At 40.2% G+C, this 24292-nt stretch overlaps 1 protein-coding gene across 1 annotated transcript in view; it reads left to right on the top strand.

Moving 5' to 3' along the window:
- The window catches only part of UGGT1 (UDP-glucose glycoprotein glucosyltransferase 1), a 116499-nt gene that overhangs the window by 47363 nt on the left and 44844 nt on the right, over positions 1 to 24292 (top strand). Inside the window, exon 18 of the mRNA XM_060017005.1 lies at positions 11015 to 11179. Coding sequence (XP_059872988.1) covers positions 11015 to 11179 — 165 coding nt within the window. The remainder of the gene's footprint in view (positions 1 to 11014; positions 11180 to 24292) is intronic.

A 24292-nucleotide genomic window follows, 5' to 3' on the forward strand; every position in this document is an offset into this window, starting at 1 on the left:
GGGGAGGAAGGTGATCTCCGCGTCTTACTCTTCCGCCATCTTCCCAGAAGTCCGGTACTTAGCATTCAAAAATTTAGAAACCTGGTCACTTTTCTGTCTCTGCAAATATAGTTTATATTTCAATTTTGTGAAGATATCATTGATTTTAGCTGGCCTATAAACTATACAATTGAAAAATAATTTCTCTTTATAATGCACTGGTAGTACCTGAGTGATACATGTTCTGGATAAAATCTGTTGGAAGTATATGATGTATGCTTGTAAGGTATGATGTGTGTGCCTAATGTGTGTCATGTATTTAATTGTTTAGGCCAAAGATGGAAATGCAATAGGAAATGTAATAAATAGAATGGCAAAGTCTCATAATAAGGATATAGGGAAATATTTTAAAGTCTTTATTTAAAGATAATAGTGAGACATTAAATATAGTGAAGGACCTTTATTGTAAGCAGGAACAAGGTGGTCAGTTTATTGAAAACGAATGTTAAGGCAAGGCATCAAAATACATTTCTGAAACAATTTAAAACAATAAAAAAGTATATTTATTTACCAGCTTTTTTTCACGTTTTTGAATGAAGGACAAAACCTTTGGTTCATCTGTTTGAGATCTGAGCTATCATTTCATTAGAAACCATACTGATAATGCATTGTTTATACATTCTCTTTTATCTGAGTACAGAATCCTAGATTTTATAATCTCCCTCTCAAGTCTTACCCACACCCAATTCAACACCAGTTGTTTTTTAACGTTTCACTTTTTTTTCTACTCATTCAGTTTGTTTTTGTTTCCTTCCTTCCTTGCACTTATTTTAACTTAATATAATTTTATTATGTTTTCCTGCCAATATCTGTTTTCCTGCCAATACCATGCTGTTTGTGTTAGTATGGCTTTGTAATATAGTTTGAAGTCAGGAAATGTGATGCCTCCAGCTTTGTTCTTTTTCTCAGGATTGTTTTGGTTATTCAGGATCTTTTCTGTTTCTGTATAAATTTCAGAATTTTTGTTCTATTTCTGTGAAAAATGTCCTTGGGATTTTGATAGGGATTACATTGAATCTGTAATGTAAATTGTCTTAGGTAATATGGACATTTTATTTATTTATTTTTGGCTGCACCATGCGGGATGTGGGATCCCTGACCAGGGATTGAATCCGCACCCCTTGCAGTGGGAGCGTGGAGTCTTAGCCACTGGACCGCCAGGGAAATACCTTTTTTGTTGTTGTGTGTGTGTGTGTGTGGTTTTTTTTTTTTAATTGGCTTTATTTATTTTTTTCTTGGCCGTGAGGCATGGCTTGCAGGATCTTTGCTCCCCAACCAGTGATTGAACCAGGGCCCACAGCAGTGAAAGTGCAGAGTGCTAACCAGTGGACTGCCAGGGAAGTCCCTTAATATGGACATTTTAACAATGTTAAATTTTCTAATCCATGAGCATGAAATACCTTTCCATTTATTTGTGTCTTCTTTGGTTTCTTTCAGCTGTCTTACGGGTTTCAGGGTACATCTTTCACCTCCCTGGTTAAATTTATTGTGATTATAAATGGGATTGTTTTCTTAATTTCTCTTTCTGCCTAGTGTATAGAAATGCAACAGATTTTTGTACGTTGATTTTATATCTTGCAACTTTATTGTATTTGTTTATTACTTCCAATAATTTTTTGGTGGAGTCTTAGGGTTTTCTGCACATAAAATCATGTCATCTGCAAATAGTAACAGTTTTACTTCTTCTTTCCAATTTGGGCATGTTTTATTTCTTTTTCTTACCTCATTGCTCTGGCTAGGACTTTCAATATTGTGTTGAAAATGAGTGGCGAGAGTGGGCATCCTTGTCTTGTTCCTGATCTTAGAGTGATAGCTTTCAGTTTTTCACCATTGAGTATGATGTTAGCTGTGGATTTGTTGTATGTGGACTTTATTACATTGAGGTATGTCCCTTCTATACCCACTTCACTGAGAGTTTATATCATAAATGGGTGTTGAATCTTCTCAAATGGTTTTTCTGCATCTATTGAGATGATCATGTGGTTTATATCATTCATTTTGTTAATGTGGTGTATCACATTGATTGATGTGGGGATGTTGAATCATCCTTTCATCCCTAGAATACATTTCACTTGATCGTGATGTGTGATCCTTCTTTTTTTTTTTTTTTGAAGATCATCTTTTAAAAAAATTTTATTTATTTATTTTTGGCTGCGTTGGGTCATCGTTGCTGTGTGCGGGCTTTCTCTAGTTGTGGCGAGCAGGGGCTACTCTTCATTGCGGTGCGTGGGCTTCTCATTGCGGTGGCTTCTCTTGTTGTGGAGCACAGGCTCCAGGCGCGCAGGCTTCAGTAGTTGTGGCATGCAGGCTTAGTAGTTGTGGTTCATGGGCTCTAGAGCGTGGGCTCAATAGTTGTGGTGAACAGGCTTAGTTGCTCCGCAGCATGTGGGATCTTCCCGAACCAGGGCTCCAACTCGTGTCCCCTACGATGGCAGGCGAATTCTTTCTTTTTTTCTTTTTTTTTTGATGTGGACCATTTTTAAAGCCTTTATTGAATTTGTTACAGTATTGCTTCTGTTTTGGTTTTTTGGCTGCGAGGATGTGGAATCTTAGCTCCCCGACCAGGGATCGAACCCACACCCCCTGTATTAGAAGGCGAAGTCTTAACCACTGGACCGCCAGGGAAGTCCTGGCAGGCGGATTCTTAACCACTGTGCCACCAGGGAAGTCCCTGTATGATCCTTTTGATGTATTGTTGAATTCAGTTTGCTAATATTTTGTTGGGGATTTTTGCATCTGTGTTCATCAGAGATATTGGCCTGTAATTTTCTTTTTTGTGTGTTGTCTTTGGTTTTGTTTGGGTAACTCTGGCCACATAAAATATGTTCTGTTTGCTTCAGTTTTTTGGAAGAGTTTGAGAAGGACTGGTGTTACTTCCTCTTTAAATGTTTTGTAGCACTCACTAAGGAAACCATGTGGTCCTAGGCTTTTCTTTGTTGGGAGGATATTCATTACGGATTCAGACTCCTTACTTATTATTGGTCTGTCCAGATTTTCTATTTCTTCATGATTCAGTCTTGGTAGGTTTTATGTTTCTAGGTATTTATCCATTTCTTCTAGGTTATCCTGGAAGATACGTATTATGTATATATAATATACATCTTTTAAAAAAATTTATTAGAGTTCTTTTTAAAAATAAATTCATTTATTTATTTATTTTTGGCTGCATTGGGTCTTTGTTGCTGCCCACGGGCTTTCTCTAGTTGCGGTAAGCAGGGGCTATTCTTCTTCGCAGTGTGCAGTCGTCTCATTGTGGTGGCTTCTCTTGTTGCAGAGCAAAGGCTCTACGCATGCGGGCTTCAGTAGTTGTGGCACACGGGCTCAGTAGTTGTGGCTCGCGGGCTCTAGAGCGCAGGCTCAGTAGTTGTGCACACGGACTTAGTTGCTCCGTGGCATGTGGGGTCCTCCTCGACCAGGGCTTGAACCCATGTCCCCTGCATCAACAGGTGGATTCTTAACCACTGCGCCACCAGGCAAGTCCCCGTAATATACATCTTAATCCTCTATCTGTGTCTTGTCCCTCCCAGCTTCACTCTCCCCACTGGTAACCACTAATTTGTTCTCTGTATCTGTGAGTCTGTTTTTTTGTTGTTGTTGTTATATTCACTAGTTTGCTGTATTTTATAGATTCCACATGTAAGTGAGATCATAAAGGATTTGTCTTTCTCTGTCTGACTTATTTCACTTGGCATAATGCCCTCCAAGTCCATCCATGTTGTTGCAAATGGCAAAATTTCGTTCTTTTTTATGGCTGAGTAGGAGTCCGTTGTGTATGTAAACTGCATCTTCTTTATCCATTCATCTCTTGATGGACACTTAGGTTGCTTCCATATCTTTGTTTTTTATTTTTTTTAACATCTTTATTGGAGTATAATTGCTTTGCAGTGTTGTGTTAATTTCTGCTATACATATACATATATCCCCATATCCCCTCCCTCTTGCGCCTCCCTCCCACCATCCCTGTCCCACCCCTCTAGGTGGTCACAAAGCACCGAGCTGATCTCCCGGTGCTATGCAGCTGCTTCCCACTAGCTATCTGTTTTACATTTGGTAGTGTATATATGTCAGTGTTACTCTTTCACTTCGTCCCAGCTTACCCTTCCCCCTCCCCGTGTCCTCAAGTCCATTCTCTACCTCTGTGTCTTTATTCCTGTCCTAGATTCCATATATATGTGTTAGCATACGGTATTTGTTTTTCTCTTTCTGACGTACTTCACTCTGTATGACAGACTCTGGGTCCATCCACCTCACTACAAATAACTCAATTTCATTTCTTTTTATGACTGACTGATATTCCATTGTATATATGTGCCACATCTTCTTTATCCATTCATCTGTTGATGGACACTTAGGTTGCTTCCATGTCCTGGCTGTTGTAAATAGTGCTGCAGTGAACATTGTGGTACATGTCTCTTTGAATTATGGTTTTCTGCTTCCATATCTTTAATTCCCCTATTAACATTGTATAGTTGTCTTCTTCTCCCTAGAGATCTGTTAGTATTCGTTTCATATATTTAGGTGTTCTGATGTTGGGTGCATATATATATAGAATTGTTAAATCTTCTCAATGAATTGACCCCATTGTCATTATATAATGACCTTTTTATCTCTTGTTACAGTTTTTGGCTTAAACTCTGTTTTGTCTGATAGAAATATAGCTACCCCTGCTCTCTTCTGGTTTCCACTTACGTAAGTGTATCTTTTTCTATCCCTTCACTCTGAGTCTGTGTCCTTAAAGCCGCAAGGAATTGTAGGCTCATATAGTTGGGTCTTATTTTTTATTTTTTGTTGTTGTTGTTTTTGGGGTTTTTTTTCGCAGTACGTGGGCCTCTCACTGTTGTGGCCTCTCCCGCTGCGGAGCACAGGCTCCGGACGCGCAGGCTCAGCGGCCATGGCTCACGGGCCCAGCCGCTCCGCGGCATGTGGGATCTTCCCGGACCGGGGCACGAACCCGTGTCCCCTGCATCGGCAGGCGGACTCTCAACCACTGCGCCACCAGGGAAGCCCGGGTCTTATTTTTTAATCCATCCAGCCGTTCTATGCCTTTTGATTGGAGAATTTAATACAGGAACATTTAGAGTAGTTATTGATAGATAAGGGACACAGTAATGCCATTTTATTAGTTATCTGAGGCTGATTTATATTTCCCTTGTTCCTTTTTTCCTCTCTTGCTGCCTCCCTCTGTGAACTGATGATTTTCCATAATGGTATGCTTTGGTTCCCTTCTCTTCATCTTTTGTGAATCTACTGTAGATTTTTGTTTTGTGGTTACTATGAGTCTTACGTAAAATATTTTGTAGATAAAACAATCTCTTTTATGTTGATGACTTAACTTTGATCAAATATAAAAACTACCCTTTTATTATTCCCACCCCTTTTTTGTTTTGGACATCACAGCTTAACTCTTTATATTGTGTATTCGATAACAAATTATATCTATAGTTACTTTTAGTACTCTTGTCTTTTTTTTTTTGCTTTTCATCAGCATATTCTTTATATTGAAAAACAGCAAGATGGAGTTTTCTGCATGAACAGCATCATCATTAGAGGGGAATTCAGGCAACTGTCATCCATCCCGCATTCCCTTTGAGCATGGAGGGCATTGCTACAAAATTCATAGTTGAGGGCCCTCTCTTGCTTCATTGAATACTCTTGTCTTTTAACCTTCATAGAGTTAAGTGGTTAATACACCATCATATTTACAGTGTTAGGGTATTCTGAATTTGACTATATACTTACCTTTACTAGTGTGTTGTATGTTTTCATGTTACTAATTAACGTCCTTTCATTTCAGCTTGAAGGACTCCTTTCAGCATTTCTCATAAGGCAGGTTTGGTGATGATGAACTCTCTTAGCTTTTGTTTGTCTGGGAATGTCTTTATTTCTCCTCCATTTCTAGACGATAACTTTGCCAGGTAGAGTATTCTTGGTTGGCAGTTTTTTCTTTTAGCAGTTAGAATGTATCATCCCACTCACTCCTTGCCTGCAACTTTTTTACTGAGACGTCCACTGTTAGCCTTCCCTGGTAAGTTACAAGCTTCTTCTTCTCTTGCTGCTCTTAAGAGTGTCTGTTTTTGACTTTTGATAGTTTTATTATAATGTGTCTTGGAGAGGTTCTCTTTAAATTTATTTTCTTTGGTGACCTATGGTCTTCAGGAACTTGGATATCCAAATCTCTCTCCAGATTTGGGAAGTTCTTATCCATTATTTCTTTAAATAAGCTTTCTGCCCCCTTCTCTATCTCATCTTCTCTGGAACTCCAGTAATTTGAAAATTATCCATATACCATTTCTTTAATTCTTCAGTTGCTGTTGTTGTTATTGTTGTCCCCTGACTGGATAATTGCAAAGTTCCTGTCTTCTAACTTGTAGGTTATCTTCTTTTGCTTGATTTCACTCTGATGTTAATGCTATACCATTTTAAAAATTTCATTCATTATATTCTTCAGCTCCAGAATTTCTGTTTGGTTTTTTTTTATGCTCTCTCTCCTTGTTAAAATTCTGATTTCTTGTTTAAAAAAAAAAAAAATTCTGATTTTGTTTGTGTATTGTTTTCTTGATTTTGTTGAATTGTCCTTCTGTGTCTTCTTGTAGCTCACCGAGTCTCCCCAAAACAGCTATTTTGAATTCTTCATTGGGTAAATTGCAGATCTCCATGTCTTCGGGATTGGTTACTGGAAGATTATTGCGATCCTTAGGTGATGTTATGCTTTCTTGATTTTTCAAGTTCCTTGCAATTTTAAGTTGCTACCAGAAGTGACTGGTAGCAGTCACTTCTACCAGTCTTTACTCTCTGCTTTGGGAGAGAAATACCTTCCATTTCAGGAAGGTTGGAATTCTGAGGCTTTCTCAGAATGTCTGTGGGTACACCTGCTCCGTGCTGTTGTTCCCTCTTGTGCAGAATTCTGAACTTGTTTATTTAGCTCCTCTTGATTCTACATTGCCCGCAGGCTGGGTGCGGACAGGCCACCTCCTTTTTGTTTCCCCCAAGTGGCACTAAAGCTCAAGTTGTTTGTCTCTTTCTGGTCTACTGATGTGGATTGGCTTTCTGTACGTCCTCACTATCCATCTGGCAAAGCTCACTCTTGCTGCCCTTGTCAGGATTGTGCACTGGCAGCCAGCCACAGGGTGTGGGTGTATGGTGGTAAGGTGTGTGCAGAGCACTGCGGGGTGCCCATGAGTCATCTGGGGGCATCTGTGGATGAGGTGTCCTGGGTGTCTCATAGGTGGGCTTGTTGATGCCGTAAGTAGGATCTGCCTTCCTTAAATGCCCTATGAGTGCACTGTCTGCTGCTCTCCCAGCCTCTTCACCCATGGTGATGCCACTCACAAATCAGTATTCTGGATGGAGCGGGAGAGAAATGAGCCTCTTGGGCAGCATCCCACATAGCTGGGGAGGTTGAGCGCTCAGCCATTGCTCTTATGTCCCTTGTAGGAGAAATCATAGGCTCAGAAGATCTCTTGTGGCCCTAAGCTGTACTGCCTCGGGAGAGGGGTGATGTGAGTAAAGTCAGACTGTTCTCTTACCCTCTCCAGTGTGTCCAAATTCATATTTTTTTGCTCCAGTGGTGTCCTGGAACTTCTTGCTGGAAACCTGGACTTCACAGAGGCTGTCTTGTCTATGGGTGATTGATTAAGATAGTTTTTCCCAGGGGTTCCCTGGAGCCAGCTCATGCATCAGTGCAGAGCCCGCAGCCAGGGTCAAAGTCCGTCTGCATGTTACCTGCTGCAACACTTCTCCCGGGCCACTTGGCATATGGTGCTGAATTCCAAAGCTCCCACAAAGACCCTTTTGTCAGTGGATAGATGCCAAGTTGTTGTTTTTCTGTGGGGGAGACACTAATGAGGGAAGTCTTATTCAGCCATGATACTGACATCACTCCTGCCTCAGTGTTAAATCTCCTTATTTTAAGGTTTGGAGTTGAAGCTGGTCATGAGAGCTACTCAGTTTAGACTGAACATGTTTCCATTATTGTACTGCAACCTTCTGTTCAGTCACTTACCCTTTTTTTTAAAAAATAAAATAATATTGATATGGGCACGTAGTGATTTTTCACATTTTCACAAACAGCCTGAGTAGTACTCTGTAGAAAAAGAAAAGGTGAAATAAAAGGAAAGAAGGGCCACTTTGGGAATCTTTGAGAAAATTAATGGAATTTTCTTATATTTCACTTTTGGAAAATGTTTAACTCTGGTTTTCTATCATCCTATTGAAGAAAAAGTACATGTTGCCTTTTTTATTGTGGATGATTGCTATATCAAAAGGATTTGCCTGAAAAACATTGACTATAGTGGACGAATTGGGGAAAAGGGTATTTTTACACGTTGTCTTTTATGCATTAAAATCTTGATTTTGCTGAAGAATCAGGTGGGAGTATCACAGACCTGACTCCTCAATAGTTTCCCAGATTTGGCCATTTTCCTCATCTCTACTGGTTAGAGGCCCTTCCCATATAAACAGATCGTAGTTACCTAGCTATTTAAGTAGGCATATACTCTCAAGAGAAGGATGTTGAGAGATTCTCAGAGGTCCTAAGAATCTAATGATCAGTAAGATTTTTTAAGTTGCAGGAGCTGTACCCCTCATATGAAAAAGCCCAAGAAAATAGATTTTTTTGAAAAGGAGGAATGACTGCATTTTTTAAAAAAATTAATTTATTTTTGGCTGCGTTGGGTCTTCATTGCTGCGCACAGGCTTTCTCTAGTTGCAGTGAGAGGGGGCTACTCTTCGTTGCTGTGCACAGGCTTCTCATTGCGGTGGCTTCTCTTGTTGTAGAGCCACGGGCTCTAGGCACATGGGCTTCAGTAGTTGTGGCACACGGGCTCTGTAGTTGTGGCTCGCGGGTTCTAGAGTGCAGGCTCAGTAGTTGTGGCGCACGGGCTTAGTTGCTCCGCGACATGTGGGATCTTCCCAGACCAGGGATCGAACCCGTGTCCCCTGCATTGGCAGGCAGATTCTTATCCACTGCACCACCAGGGAAGCCCGAGTGCAGTTTTTTTTTTAAAGGAGGAATGAGTGCAGTTAGCAAATGTTATTACACTTAGGAATATCTGTACCTTTGTGTATATCTGAAGCTGTGTTATCTTCTATGCCTGGTATTTGAAAGAAGTAATCATTTCTAAAACTACGTAGTACAATTAAGGTAGATCTTTTGAACTGAAGAGAATAGAGTCTGATAGGTGCATATTTATATGTTTCAAAGTCAAAGTAAGAAAAGTTCTAACTTATTCATGCAAACATTTTACATTTGGCGTATTAACTCTGAGTCTTTATTAATCTCAGTTATCATTTATGAATGGCTTATTTGTGACTTTTTAGTCAGTGTTTCAAAATTATGTGTAATTAACATTTTTAGTGATCAGTTGGTAGAAATTCTCACGTGTAATTTTTAAGCGTGACTCTGATAATTGGCCTGCATTCTGTTAATTTTTAGTCTGATAATCTATTTGCAAGTTGCAAAAATGGAAAGTTTATAGTCAAAACATCTCCCTCCCACTCGTGCCTTTTACTCAGTTGCCATGTTCAGAGAAAACCAGTATTACTTCTTACAGCCACTGAGAGTTATAATGTGGATTTTGTTTTGTTTTCCTGGGAGATTGATTTTCAAAGCTCAAAGTATATTTAAATTGAGTTTTTATGAACTTCTTTGAGATAGGTGAGATGTCAAAGAACAGAATTAATGTAACAGTTTTGGGAGTGTACATTTTAAAAGTTTTAACCATGATATACAGAGATGGCAGAAATCAACCTGGAAGGCCTTTCTCATTGTGCCATGTTAGTCCATCAGATAAGTCTGTACTATCAGTTATCACTGTGGCTAGATCTGAAACTAAGCTGATGACTGGTATTAGTTACCGAATTGAGGTACTTTTCTATTTGTGCTATCTAAAATGGTTATATATTTTAAAATTCTGCTATTTTCAGAAGATAGCAGTTACAAGATGTTTAACAAGAATGCTTTAAGGAGCTTTTTTTATATCTTGGGTAATAATATAGTTTTTACTCTAAAATCTTAGTCTTGGGTCTGTGGTTGATATCTGGGGGAATGTACCTATGTTGATTGTTGGAAAAGTCTCAGATATGTTTGCTCGCCTGGTACTTCCCTGCCAAGGAACCTCTTTTGTCCTGGAGAAGGCAAAAGATTGAGCTTAGTACATTATAGAACAATTTTTGAGCACTGTTTTCCCACCAACCTTGTTTTGTTTTCTGTAGGTGTAACTTCTTGTTTAGTTATATGGACCCTTTTAAATTTAGAATTGGGTGTAAATATTTCATCTCAAGTTATCTGCCCAGGAGCACTAATAATTTATGACAGTCTATAGTTGTGCTGCCCATTATAGTAACCTCTGGCCACATGAGCTTTTAAAGTGGAAATTAATTAATTTCAGGAGCTCAATAGCTACATGTGGTTAGTGGTTACTGCATTGGACAGTGAAGATAGAATATCTCCATCATTGCTCAAAAGTCTCTTGTATAATTTGGGCTGTAGTATATGTAATTCAGGTCTGGTAGCCTGGGCTGCTTAAACTTACCCTCATCCCCATCTTCAACCACTTCCTGATTTATAAGGTTTTGTGGTTTTATTAAAACTCAGTAAATTTTTTTTTTTTTTTTTTGCGGTACGCGGGCCTCTCACTGTTGTGGCCTCTTCCGTTGCGGAGCACAGGCTCCGGACGCGCAGGCTCAGCAGCCGTGGCTCATGGGCCCAGCTGCTCCGCGACATTTGGGATCTTCCCGGACTGGGGCACGAACCCATGTCCCCTGCATTGGCAGGCGGACTCTCAACCACTGCGCCACCAGGGAAGCCCCAGTTCTTTATATATTTTTAAAAGCATTTTTCTTTAGTTATTTCTTGGTTTCCATATTTCTGTTGTTGTTTCTTTTCTTGTTAGAACATGTATGTGTGAAAATATGCTTTGTTCCATTTGTCTCAGGAAGGACAAAAATATGCTGTTTGTGGTCCCATGTGTTTCAGGAAGCAAGAGGCTACTATGAGCAGACTGGAGTTGGTCCACTGCCTGTTGTCCTGTTCAATGGAATGCCCTTTGAAAAGGAGCAGCTGGACCCTGATGAGTTGGAAACCATCACAATGCACAAAATCCTGGAGACTACAACCTTCTTTCAAAGAGCAGTGTACTTGGTAAGTACTGTTTCAAGGCTGATTTTGAAAGAGAATGGTTTGCTTACATTTTTGTAGTCCTGTAGTAGGCAATAAAGTTTTCTATACACCAATTGATTTGCAGACTCCCATCAGGTTCTGCTGTAGTGAAAATATTCCTGAGACTTTCTGTACGTTTTTTGCGGTACGTGGGCCTCTCACTGCTGTGGCCTCTCCCGTTGTGGAGCACAGGCTCTGGACGCGCAGGCTCAGCGGCCATGGTTCATGGGCCCAGCCGCTCCGTGGCACGTGGGATCTTCCCGGACCGGGGCACGAACCCGTGTCCCCTGCATCGTCAGGTGGACTCTCAACCACGGCGCCACCAGGGAAGCCCTCTGTATGTTGTTTTTGAAATAACGAATTTTATTGGCTCAGGCTTAAATTTTATTTTAAAAATTCTTAAGAATTTAGCCATTCTAAGAGATATTTGTTCTACTTGTAAGGAATTTTGACTCAGAAAAATTCACATATTTTATATATATATAGTTATTGTTGAGATATAACTTACATGCCGTAAAACTCAGCCTTTTTTTTTTTTTAACATCTTTATTGGGGTATAATTGCTTTACAATGGTGTGTTAGTTTCTGCTTTATAACAAACTGAATCAGTCATACACATACACATGTTCCCATATCTCTTCCCTCTTGCGTCTCCCTCCCTCCCACCCTCCCTATCCCACCCCTCCCGGCGGTCACAAAGCACCGAGCCGATATCCCTGTGCCATGTGGCTGCTTCCCACCAGCTGTCTACCTTACGTTTGTTAGTGTGTATATGTCCATGACTCTCTCTCGCCCTGTCACAGCTCACCCTTTCCCCTACCCATATCCTCAAGTCCGTTCTCCAGTAGGTCTGTGTCTTTATTCCTGTCTTACCCCAAGGTCCTTCATGACATTTTTTTCCTTAAATTCCATATATATGTGTTAGCATACGGTATTTGTCTTTCTCTTTCTGACTTACTTCACTCTGTATGACAGACTCTAGGTCTATCCACCTCATTACAAATAGCTCAATTTCGTTTCTTTTTATGGCTGAGTAATATTCCATTGTATATATGTGCCACATCTTCTTTATCCATTCATCCGATGATGGGCACTTAGGTTGTTTCCATCTCCGGGCTATTGTAAATAGAGCTGCAATGAACATTTTGGTACATGACTCTTTTTGAATTATGGTTTTCTCAGGGTATATGCCCAGTAGTGGGACTGCTGGGTCATATGGTAGTTCTATTTGTAGTTTTTTAAGGAACCTCCATACTGTTCTCCACAGTGGCTGTATCAATTTACATTCCCACCAACAGTGTAAGAGGGTTCCCTTTTCTCCACACCCTCTCCAGCATTTATTGTTTCTAGATTTTTTGATGATGGCCATTCTGACTGGTGTGAGATGATATCTCATTGTAGTTTTGATTTGCATTTCTCTAATGATTAATGATGTTGAGCATTCTTTCATGTGTTTGTTGGCAGTCTGTATATCTTCTTTGGAGAAGTGTCTATTTAGGTCTTCTGCCCATTTTTGGATTGGGTTGTTTGTTTTTTTGTTATTGAGCTGCATGAGCTGCTTGTAAATTTTGGAGATTAATCCTTTGTCAGTTGCTTCATTTGCAAATATTTTCTCCCATTCTGAGGGCTGTCTTTTGGTCTTGTTTATGGTTTCCTTTGCTGTGCAAAAGCTTTGAAGTTTCATTAGGTCTCATTTGTTTATTTTTGTTTTTATTTCCATTACTCTAGGAGGTGGGTCAGAAAGGATCTTGCTGTGATTTATGTCATAGAGTGTTCTGCCTATGTTTTCCTCTAAGAGTTTGATAGTTTCTGTCCTTACATTTAGGTCTTTAATCCATTTTGAGCTTATTTTTGTGTATGGTGTTAGGGAGTGATCTAATCTCATACTTCTACATGTACCTGTCCAGGGAAGCCCCTGTTGGAAGATTTTTAATCACAGTTTCAATTTCAGTGCTTGTGATTGGTCTGTTCATAGTTTCTATTTCTTCCTGATTCAGCCTTGGCAGGTTGTGCCTTTCTAAGAATTTGTCCATTTCTTCCAGGTTGTCCATTTTATTGGCATAGAGTTGCTTGTAGTAATCTCTCATGATCTTTTTTATTTCTGCAGTGTCAGTTGTTACTTCTCCTTTTTCATTTCTAATTCTATTGATTTGAGTCTTCTCCCTTTTTTTCTTGATGGGTCTGGCTAGTGGTTTATCTATTTTGTTTATCTTCTCAAAGAATCAGCTTTTAGTTTTATTGATCTTTGCTATTGTTTCCTTCATTTCTTTTTCATTTATTTCTGATCTGATTTTTATGATTTCTTTCCTTCTGGTGGCTTTGGGGTTTTTTTGTTCTTCTTTCTCTAATTGCTTGAGGTGCAAGGTTAGGTTGTTTATTCGAGATGTTTCCTGCTTCTTAAGGTGGGCTTGTATTGCTATAAACTTTCCCCTTAGAACTGCTTTTGCTGCATCCCATAGGTTTTGGGTCATTGTGTCTCCATTGTCATTTGTTTCTAGGTATTTTTTTATTTCCTCTTTGATTTCTTCAGTGATCACTTCATTAGTAAGTAGTGTATTGTTTAGCCTCCATGTGTTTGTATTTTTTACAGATCTTTTCCTGTAATTGATATCTAGTCTCATGGCGTTGTAGTCAGAAAAGATACTTGATACAATTTCAATTTTCTTAAATTTACCAAGGCTTAATTTGTGACCCAAGATATGATCTATCCTGGAGAATGTTCCATGAGCAGTTGAGAAAAATGTGTATTCTGTTGTTTTTGGATGGAGTGTCCTATAAATATCAATTAAGTCCATCTTGTTTAATGTATCATTTAAAGCTTGTGTTTCCTTATTTATTTTCATTTTGGATGATCTGTCCATCGGTGAAAGTGGGGTGTTAAAGTCCCCTACTATGAATGTGTTACTGTCGATTTCCCCTTTTATGGCTGTTAGTATTTGCCTTAGGTATTGAGGTGCTCCTATGTTGGGTGCATTAATGTTTACAATTGTTATATCTTCTTCTTGGATCGATCCCTTGATCATTATGTAGTGTCCTTCTTTGTCTCTTCTAACAGTCCTTATTTTAAAGTCTATTTTGTCTGATACGAGAATTGCCACTCCAGCTTTCTTTCGGTTTCCATTTGCATGGAATATCTTTTTCCATCCCCTTACTTTCAGTCTGTATGTGTCTCTAGGTCTGAAGTGGGTCTCTTGTAGACAGCATATATAAGGGTCTTGTTTTTGTATCCATTCAGCCAATCTGTGTCTTTTGGTGGGAGCATTTAGTCCATTTACATTTAAGGTAATTATCGATAAGTATGTTCCCATTCCCATTTTCTAAATTGTTTTGGGTTCGTTTTTATAGGTCTTTTCCTTCTCTTGTGTTTATTGTCTATAGAAGTTCCTTTAGCATTTGTTGTAAAGCTGGTTTGGTGGTGCTGAACTCTCTCAGCTTTTGCTTGTCTGTAAAGGTTTTAATTTCTCCATCAAATCTGAATGAGATCCTTGCTGGGTAGAGTAGTCTTGGTTGCAGGTTTTTCTCCTTCATCACTTTCAGTATGTCCTGCCACTCCCTTCTGGCTCGTAGGGTTTCTGCTGAGAGATCAGCTGTTAACCTTATGGGGATTCCCTTGTGTGTTATTTGTTGTTTTTCCCTTGCTGCTTTTAATATGCTTTCTTTGTATTTAACTTTTGACAATTTGATTAATATGTGTCTTGGCGTATTTGTCCTTGGATTTATCCTGTATGGGACTCTCTGTGCTTCCTGGAGTTGATTAACTATTTCCTTTCCCATATTAGGGAAGTTTTCAACTATAATCTCTTCAAATATTTTCTCAGTCCCTTTCTTTTTCTCTTCTTCTCCTGGAACCCCTATAATTCGAATGTTGGTGCGTTTAATGTTGTGCCAGAGGTCTCTGAGACTGTCCTCAGTTCTTTTCATTCTTTTTTCTTTATTCTGCTCTGCAGTAGTTAATTTCCACTATTTTATCTTCCAGGTCACTTATCCGTTCTTCTGCCTCAGTTATTCTGCTATTGATCCCATCTAGAGTACTTTTAATTTCATTTATTGTGTTGTTCATCGTTGCTTGTTTCATCTTTATTTCTTCTAGGTCCTTGTTAACTGTTTCTTGCATTTTGTCCTTTCTGTTTCCAAGATTTTGGATCATCCTTACTATCATTGTTCTGAATTCTTTTTCAGGTAGACTGCCTATTTCCTCTTCATTTGTTAGGTCTGGTGCATTTTTATCTTGCTCCTTTATCTGCTGTGTGTTTTTCTGTCTTCTCATTTTGCTTATCTTACTGTGTTTGGGGTCTCCTTTTTGCAGGCTGCAGGTTCGTAGTTGCCGCTGTTTTTGATGTCTGTCTCCAGTGGCTAAGGTTAGGTCAGTGGGTTGTGTAGGGTTCCTGGTGGAGGGGACTAGTGCCTCTGTTGTGGTGGATGAGGCTGGATCTTGTCTCTCTAGTGGGCAGGTTCACGTCTGGTGGTGTGTTTTGGGGTGTCTGTGGCCTTATTATGATTTTAGGCAGCCTCTCTGCTAATGGGTGGGGTTGTGTTCCTGTTTTGCTAGTTGTTTGGCATAGGTTGTACAGCGCCGTAGCTTGCTGGTCGTTGAGTGAAGCTGGGTGCTGGTGTTAAGATGGAGGTCTCTGGGAGATTTTCACCGTTTGATATTATGTGGAGCTGGGAGGTCTCTTGTTGACCAGTGTCCTGAAGTTGGCTCTCCCACCTCAGAGGCAGAGCCCTGACTCCTGGCTGGAGCACCAAGAGCCTTTCATCCACATGGCTCAGAATAAAAGGGGGAAAAAGTAGAGAGAATTAGTAGAAGTATGAAGAAGGAAAGAACGAAAGGAGGGAAGGAAGGAAGGGAGAAGGAAAGAAAAAAGCAAAGAAGGTAAGGCAAGAAGGAAAGAAAGGGAGGGAGGGAGGAAGGAAGGAGGGAAGGAAGGAAAAAAGACAGAAAGAAGATACAGTAAAATAAAATAAAGTATAATAAAGTTATTGAATTAAAAAATAATTATTTAGAAAAAAAAAGGGACAGATAGAACCTTAGGACAAATGTTGGAAGCAAAGCTATACAGACAAAATCTTACACAGAAGCATACACATACACCTTCACAAAAAGAGGTAAAGGGGAAAAAATCGTAAGTCTTGCTCTCAGAGACCACCTCCTCAATTTGGGATGATTCGTTGTCTAAAGGAGGGAAGGAAGGAAGGAAATAAAGAAAGAAAGAACGAAGGTAAAGTATAATAAAGTTATTAAAATTAATTATTAAGAAAAAAAACCATGGACGGATAGAACCCTAGGACAAATGGTGGAAGCAAAACTATACAGACAAGATCTCACACAGAAGCATACACATACACATTCACAAAAAGAGGAAAAGGGGAAAAAATCATAGATCTTGCTCTCGAAGTCCATCTCCTCAATTTGGGATGACTCGTTGTCTATTCAGGTATTCCACAGATGCAGGGCACATCAAGTTGATTGTGGAGCTTTAATCCGCTGTTTCTGAGGCTGCTAGGAGAGATTTCCCTTTCTCTTCTTTGTTCTCACAGCTCACAGGGGCTCGGCTTTGGATTTGGCCCTGCCTCTGCGTGTAGGTCGCTGGAGGGCGTCTGTTTTTTGCTCTGACAGGACGGGGTTAAAGGAGCCGCTGATTCGGGGGCTCTGGCGCACTCAGGCCGGGGGGGAGGGAGGGGCATGGAGTGCGGGGCGGGCCTGCGGCGGCAGAGGCCTGCGTGACGTTGCACGAGCCTGAGGCCCGCCGTGCGTTCTCCCGGGGAAGTTGTCCCTGGATCCCGAGAACCTGGCAGTGGCGGGCTGCACAGGCTCCGCGGAAGAGGGGTGTGGATAGTGACCTGTGCTCGCACACAGGCCCCTTGGTGGCGGCAGCAGCAGCCTTAGCGTCTCATGCCCGTCTCTGGGGTCCGTGCTTTTAGCCGCGGCTCGCGCCTGTCTCTGGAGTTCCTTTAAGCAGCGCTTTTAAACCCCTCTCCTCGCGCACCAGGAAACAAAGAGGGAAGAAAAAGTCTCTTGCCTCTTAGGCAGGTGCAGACTTTTCCCCGGACTCCCTCCCGGCCAGCCGTGGTGCACTAACCCCTTCAGGCTATGTTCACGCCGCCAACCCGAGTCCTCTCCCTGCACTCCGACCGAAGCCCGAGCCTCAGCTCCCAGCCCCGCCAGCCCCGGCGGGTGAGCAGACAAGCCTCTAGGGCTGGTGAGTGCCGGTTGGCACCGATCCTCTGTGCGGGAATCTCTCCGCTTTGCCCTCCGCACCCCTGTTGCTGTGCACTCCTCCGCGGCCGCAGCTCCCCCCTCCGCCTCCCAAAGTCTCCGCCCGCGAAGGGGCTTCCTAGTATATGGAAACTTTTCCTCCTTCACAGCTCCCTCCCGCTGGTGCAGGTCCCGTCCCTATTCTTTTGTCTCTGTTTTTTCCTTTTTTCTTTTGCCCTACCCAGGTACGTGGGGAGTTTCTTGCCTTTTGGGAGGTCTGAGGTCTTCTGCCAGCCTCCAGTAGGTGTTCTGTAGGAGTTGTTCCACGTGTAGGTGTATTTCTGGTGTATCTGTGAGGAGGAAGGTGATCTCCGCGTCTTACTCTTCCGCCATCTTCCCAGACCCCCAAAACTCAGCCTTTTAAGGTGGACTATGCAGTGGGTTTTAGTATTTACACAGAATTATGCAACTGTCACCGCTGTCTAATTTCAGAGCATTATCCTCACCCCTAAAATAAACCTGACACCCAGCAGCAATCACTCCCCATTTTCCCCTACCCCACCCCCTGGCACCCATGAATCTGTTTTCAGTCTCTATGGATTTGCCTGTTTGGGACATTTTACAAAAAGGGATTCATATAATATATGGTCTTTTGTGACTGGTTTCTCTGACTTAGCATAATGTTTTCAAGGTTTATCCTTATTGGAGCATGTGTCAGTACTCCATTCCTTTTTTATTGCCAAATAATAGTTCCTCCAGTGGATATACCACAGTTTGTTTATCCATTCATATTTAGGTTATTGCCACTTTTTTGGCTACTATGAATATGCTGCTGCTATAAGCAATCATGTAAAAGTTTTAATGTAGACATATGTTCTCAGTTGTCTTGGGTATACACTTAGGAGTGTAGTTATTATATTTTTAATGGTAATTCCATTTTTAACAGAACTGCCAGACTGTTTTTCAAAGCACCTGCACCCTTATACTTTCCTCTCAGCAATGTATGCAGGTTCCATTTTCTCTGAATTCTAACCAGTTGTTGGTATTGTCTGTCTCTTCGATTATAGCCTAGTGGGTGTGAAGTGGTATCTCATTGTGGTTTTGATTTGCATTACTCAACCATGAATGATGTTGAGCATTGTTTCCTATGACCATTTATTTCTCTTTGGAGAAGTGTCTGTTCAGATTATTTGCCTGTGTTTAATTGGGTTATTTGTTTTATTACTGTTGAGTTATAAGAGTTCTTTGTATATTCTGGACATGAATTCCATATTATTTATGATTTTCAAATATTTTTTCTCATTTTCTTGTTTCTCTTTTTACTTTCTTGGTAGTGTCTTTTAAAGCACAAATGTTTTAAATTTTGATTAAGTTCAATTTACTTTTTTTTGTTGTTGTTGTTTGTATTTGTATCATATGTAAGAAATTCTTGCTTAATCCTAGGTCATGAAGATTTCTGTGTTTTCTTCTGAGTATTTTATAGTTTTTTCTCTTAACACTTAGTTCTTTGATCCATCTTCAGTTAATTTTTGTATATGGAGTGAGGTAGGATTCCAACTCTTTTTCCCTGTTCAATTTGAGACATGCACCTTGGGTATCTTTTTGAATATTCAGTTGCCCCAGCACCATTTATTGAAAAGAGTAGTCTTTCCCCATTAAATTGTCATGGTACCGTTGTCAAAAATAAATTGCCCGCTAATGTATAGGTTTATTTTTGGACTGTCTCTTGTTTTCCATTAACCTATATATCTTTTTCTATGTAAGTACCTCACAGTCTTGATTATTGTCATAATCAAGTGTGAGTTTTCCAACTTTGAGCTTTTCTTTTTAAAGAATGTTTGGCTCTTCTGTGAATATTAATTACATAAACATATATGAATATGAAATATATAAATGTACAGTGAAGCAGTCATTATGATACCAAAGAATTAGAAATAATTTAAATATCTAACAATATGATGGGGCACAATGTAGCTATTAAAAAGATGTTAACTAAGAATATCTAAAGATATGTTTATATAATATGTCACCAAGTTCTGGCAAGTGGATTATAAAGTAGTGTGGCCAGGCTGATCCTGTTACTGTGTGTATGTGAATGTGTCTGGGTAGGTGTGTGCATATGTAAGTGTGTCTGTATGTGTATATGTGTATGTCTCTGTGTGTGTTAGGCTGGAAATAAATACCTCAAATGAGAGACTTTTTCATGAACAGCATGGCAAGATTATGGATGATTGTTTTTCTTTGGGCTCTTCTGTATTATATTTTCATCAATGAATATGTATTATATTGCTAATATGAAATAAAAAAGTTTTTAAAAAAGCACTAGCCTGTTTACCACCTCACAGATGGGAAACTGCTCAAGCACAGAGAAAAACAATTGATTTAAACTTTGAAGATTAAAATGAATATTTTTAAAAAGTCAGATTTGAGTTCAAAGAGTGAGCTACAGACAAGATAATTACGTGCCCTTGTGGTTTCAAAACTCATTGTGTAGTTTTAAATAAACCTCACAAATTTTAACTCACTATTTGCTAAGATGAATGTTTTTAGAAAGGAACTCTTCTGATTCCAAATCACATTGATTTAAATGAACACCTCTGCTTTTTAGTCTGCTCTTTTCACTGGGCTCTTCTCTGTGGTCAGACAGCCCCATCTGCCATTTTGCATCAGCTCAGCTTACAGACAGTTGTCTATAAAACTTGTGAAATCCCTAGTGAAATTTGACTAACTGAAACCTTAATTAATCAGACATGTGGGGCTTTGTTTTTTAGGAGAAAGATCAAGGAAAAATAAAATATTAGGGGCTTAAAACCAACAAAAAGCCCCTAAAGCTCAGCTTTGCATGTGTGCTTTGTGCTTGTTCCACTTTCAGACAAATCGTAAAAATCCAAGCAAAAAGAACCCCGAAAAAGCAAATAAAATTAACATAGCCCACAATCTCTTAGATTTAGCCGCCGTTTGTGATTCTGTACATGTTACCAGTCTTCAATGCATACACAAAACGCATACATGTGCACACAAGCATGTACGTACATACTCATACATATGGTAATAAGGTGATGGCTGGGGATGCTCCCTTCCTCGTGGAAGTTTGTAAGTGGAATATTAATATTTGCAATGTGTTGACAATTTTTAGTTTGTGGAGGTGGAGACATCATTTCTCCTTTGGAGCAAACTTCTAATGTTTTTAGAAAAAGTCCCAGTCTGGGCTCTTTAGTTACAAAAATATAAAGGACTTAGCCAGGATACTGAGAGAAAATGTCAAGCTCACCATAAATATGACCGTGGCTGTGTAGTGTGACATGGCTACTAATGAAAACAAGGCTATTCTTTAGCCTGACTATGCCCTTAATGTAATGGAGAAATGATTTTTATCTAAATGAAAGTTTGGGTTGGACTGTTGGTGTTCCTTTAAAAAAAAAAAGGTTTGGCTCTTCTGTGTCCCTTTCAATTCCATAAGAATCTTAAGATCAGCTTGTCAGTTTCTGCAAAAAAGGGGCCATTGGGATTTTGATAGGAATTGTGTTGAATCTGTTGATCAATTTGGGGAATATTGACATCTTAATAATATTGAATCTTCTAACCCATGAACACAGGATGTTTTTCTATTTATTTAGGTCTTGTTACTTTCTTTTAATGATGTTTTATCGTTTTCAGTGAAGAAGTCTTACACTTCTTTTGTTAAATTTATTCCTTAGTATTTTACATTTTACTCTTTTTGATGCTGTTGTAAATGTAGTTGTTTCCTTAATTTAGTTTTTGGATAGTTCATTGATAGTGAATAGAAATGCAGTTGATTTTTATATATTGATCTTATATGCTGTAACCATGTTGATATTGTTTATTAGCTCTAAGAGTTTTTTTGTGAATTCTTTAACATTTTCTGTATAGAAAATACTGTCATCTTTCAGATGACAAGGGCATGTCTAGGTGTGGAGCTCGTGAGTTTTTCTTACTTATAGTACTTTACATTTCTTTCTTGCTTGTTTGTGTTTTACAACAAACTACAGTATTTCCACTCCCTTAGTTTTCCACTTTTCAAGACATCAAAATATGACTCACTATACAGATGTTTCAGGAGCCCAAACCAATGTATAGGCAAAGAAAATCTCAGTGCACTTGAGGATTCTCAGTAGCTTGAGAGGGAGATCAAGGTCTGGCACCCTTATAAGTGATGATTATTAAGACAGAACTAATGGAAAGGCTGAAATGATTTGTCAGTTTTGATCAGTGTATTTAATTATTAAAAAATTCCCATGATTATTAAATCATCATAAAAAATAAAATTAAAAATCTCCCTCTGTATATAGCCATTCATCTACCCACCTTCCAATAATAGGTAATTGCTGTTTTAAGTTTCCTCTGAATTCTTCCAAAGCATTTTTGTATCTGTATGCTACAATGAATATTTACTCCTTCCCAACCTTTATTTAAAAGTGGTAGCAAATTACCTAACTATTCTATACCTTGGCTTTTTTCACTTAACAAAATGCATGTTATGAGTCTCTCTAATTCAGTGCATAGAGTATTCTCAGTTTTTGAAGACAGCTGTGTAGTATTCCATCACACAAGTGGGTCTCAATAAGAAGGAACAATTTTACCCCACTTGGCGGCACATTTGTCAATGTCCGGAGACGTTTTTGGTTGTCATGATTGGGGGAAGGGAAGGGTGATACTGGCCTCTAGTGGGCAGGAATCAGGGATGCTGCTAAACCTCTAAAATGCTCAGATCAGTCCCTCCGCCTTCCAAAGAAGCAGGACAGCACCTCCCTTTCCAAAGAGTTATCTAGTCCAAAATGTCAATAGTGCTGAGATTGAAAAACATACATTATATGGATATACCCTCATTACATTTCTTAGATATGTGAATTCACATTTTCCATCAAATCTGGGAATATCCTTTATTTCTTCTGACAGTCTTTTGGCCTGTAATGACTTCTTATACCACACTACTCAGAGTTAGGCCACAGTCCTAACAGATTAAGGACATAGTTCTCAACAAGGCTGTCTTCACTTAGACACCAGCCCCAAGTTCAGAGATCCTCAGGCCACTGTTACTTATGATCGACTGGCTACAAATGCAGGCGTTTTGATAATTTGCTAGAATGGCTTGCAGAACTCAGGACAGTGCTATCTTTACAATTAGCATTGTTATAGTAATAGAATATGTATCAGAACCAGCCAAAGAGTAAGGTGCACACAGCAAAGCTTGGGAAGGTTCCAGATGTAAGAATTCTGTGTCTTTTCCCTATGAAGTCAGGATATATTATCCTCCCAGCTCACTGATGTGTGACAACATGTGGCTTGTTGCCAGCCAGGGAAGTTCAGCCAAGTTTTGGTGTCCAGAGTTTTTATTGGGGCTTCATTTCATAGCCACTATATATATGTATATATATATATGTATAATTTTAAAGTTTTTGGCTGCGTTGGGTCTTCGTTGCTGTGCACGGGCTTTCTCTAGTTGCAGTGAGCAGGGGCTACTCTTCGTTGCGGTGCGCGGGCTTCTCATTGCGGTGGCTTCTCTCGTTGTGGAGCATAGGCTGTAGGTGCACAGGCTTCAGTAGTTGCAGCATGTGGGCTCAGTAGTTGTGGCTTGCAGGCTCTAGAGCGCAGGCTCAGTAGTTGTGGCACACGGGCTTAGTTGTTCCGCGGCACTTGGGATCTTCCCGGGCCAGGGCTCAAACCCATGTCCCCTGAATTGGCAGGTGGATTCTTTTTTTTTTTCTTGGCTGCATTGGGTCTTTGTTGCTGCACACAGGCTTTCTCTAGTTGTGGCGAGTGGGGCCTACTCTTTGTTGCGGTGCATGGTCTTCTCATTTCAGTGGCTTCTCTTGTTGCGAAACACGGGCTCTAGGCGAGTGGGCTTCAGTAGTTGTGGCACACGAGCTCAGTAGTTGTGGTTCACAGCCTCTAGAGCCCAGGCTCAGTAGTTGTGGCGCACGGGCTTAGTTGCTCTCCGGCATGTGGGATCTTCCCGGACCAGGGATCGAACCCATGTCCCCTGCATTGGCAGGTGGATTCTTAACCACTGAGCCACCAGGGACATCCCTGCATAGCCACTATTGATTGAATCATTGGCCATGTGACTAAACTCAGTCTCTAGCCCCCCCTCCTGTTTCTGGAGGTCTTGCTGCTCAAAACACCAATCCTCTAAACACATGATTTGTCTTTCTGGCCTAGGCAGCCTGCATTCTGAGTCATCTTGTTAGCATAAACTACCTGAGGGCCCACCACCCCGAATCACCTCTTTAGTATAAACTGTCAGGTGTGGTCTGAGGGGCCCTGCATAAATAACAGACACCACTCCTATCATTCAGGAAATTTCAGGATTCAGAGGTTACCTCCCTGGAAACAGGGAGCTAGCCAAATTCTTTATTACACACTGTCCTTTCTTTCCCTCTCCTCCTTCTTTTTTTTTTTTTTGCGGTACGCGGGCCTCTCACTGTTGTGGCCTCTCCCATTGCGGAGCACAGGCTCCAGACGCGCAGGCTCAGCGGCCATGGCTCACGGGCCCAGCTGCTCCGCGGCATGTGGGGATCTTCCCGGACCGGGGCACGAACCCGTGTCCCCAGCATTGGCAGGCGGACTCTCAACCACTGTGCCACCAGGGAAGCTCCCTCTCCTCCTTCTTGATGTATACATATACTGATACTGTTTACTGTCCCACAGGTTTCTTTCTTTCTGTTCCTTACACTGTATAATCTCATTTGTTGTATCTTAAAGTTCACTGATTCTTTTTACTGAAATATTCTGCTGAGTCCTTCTAGTGAATATTTCATTTCAGTTATTATATTTTTTAACTCCAGCTTTTCTATTTGGTGTTTTCCATAATTTTTCTTTTTATTGATATTATCTATTTGGTGAGACTCAAGTCTCAAACTTACCTTTAGTTTGCTAGA

Source organism: Delphinus delphis, chromosome 7 (assembly GCF_949987515.2).
Source record: "Delphinus delphis chromosome 7, mDelDel1.2, whole genome shotgun sequence".
NCBI lineage: Eukaryota > Metazoa > Chordata > Mammalia > Artiodactyla > Delphinidae > Delphinus > Delphinus delphis.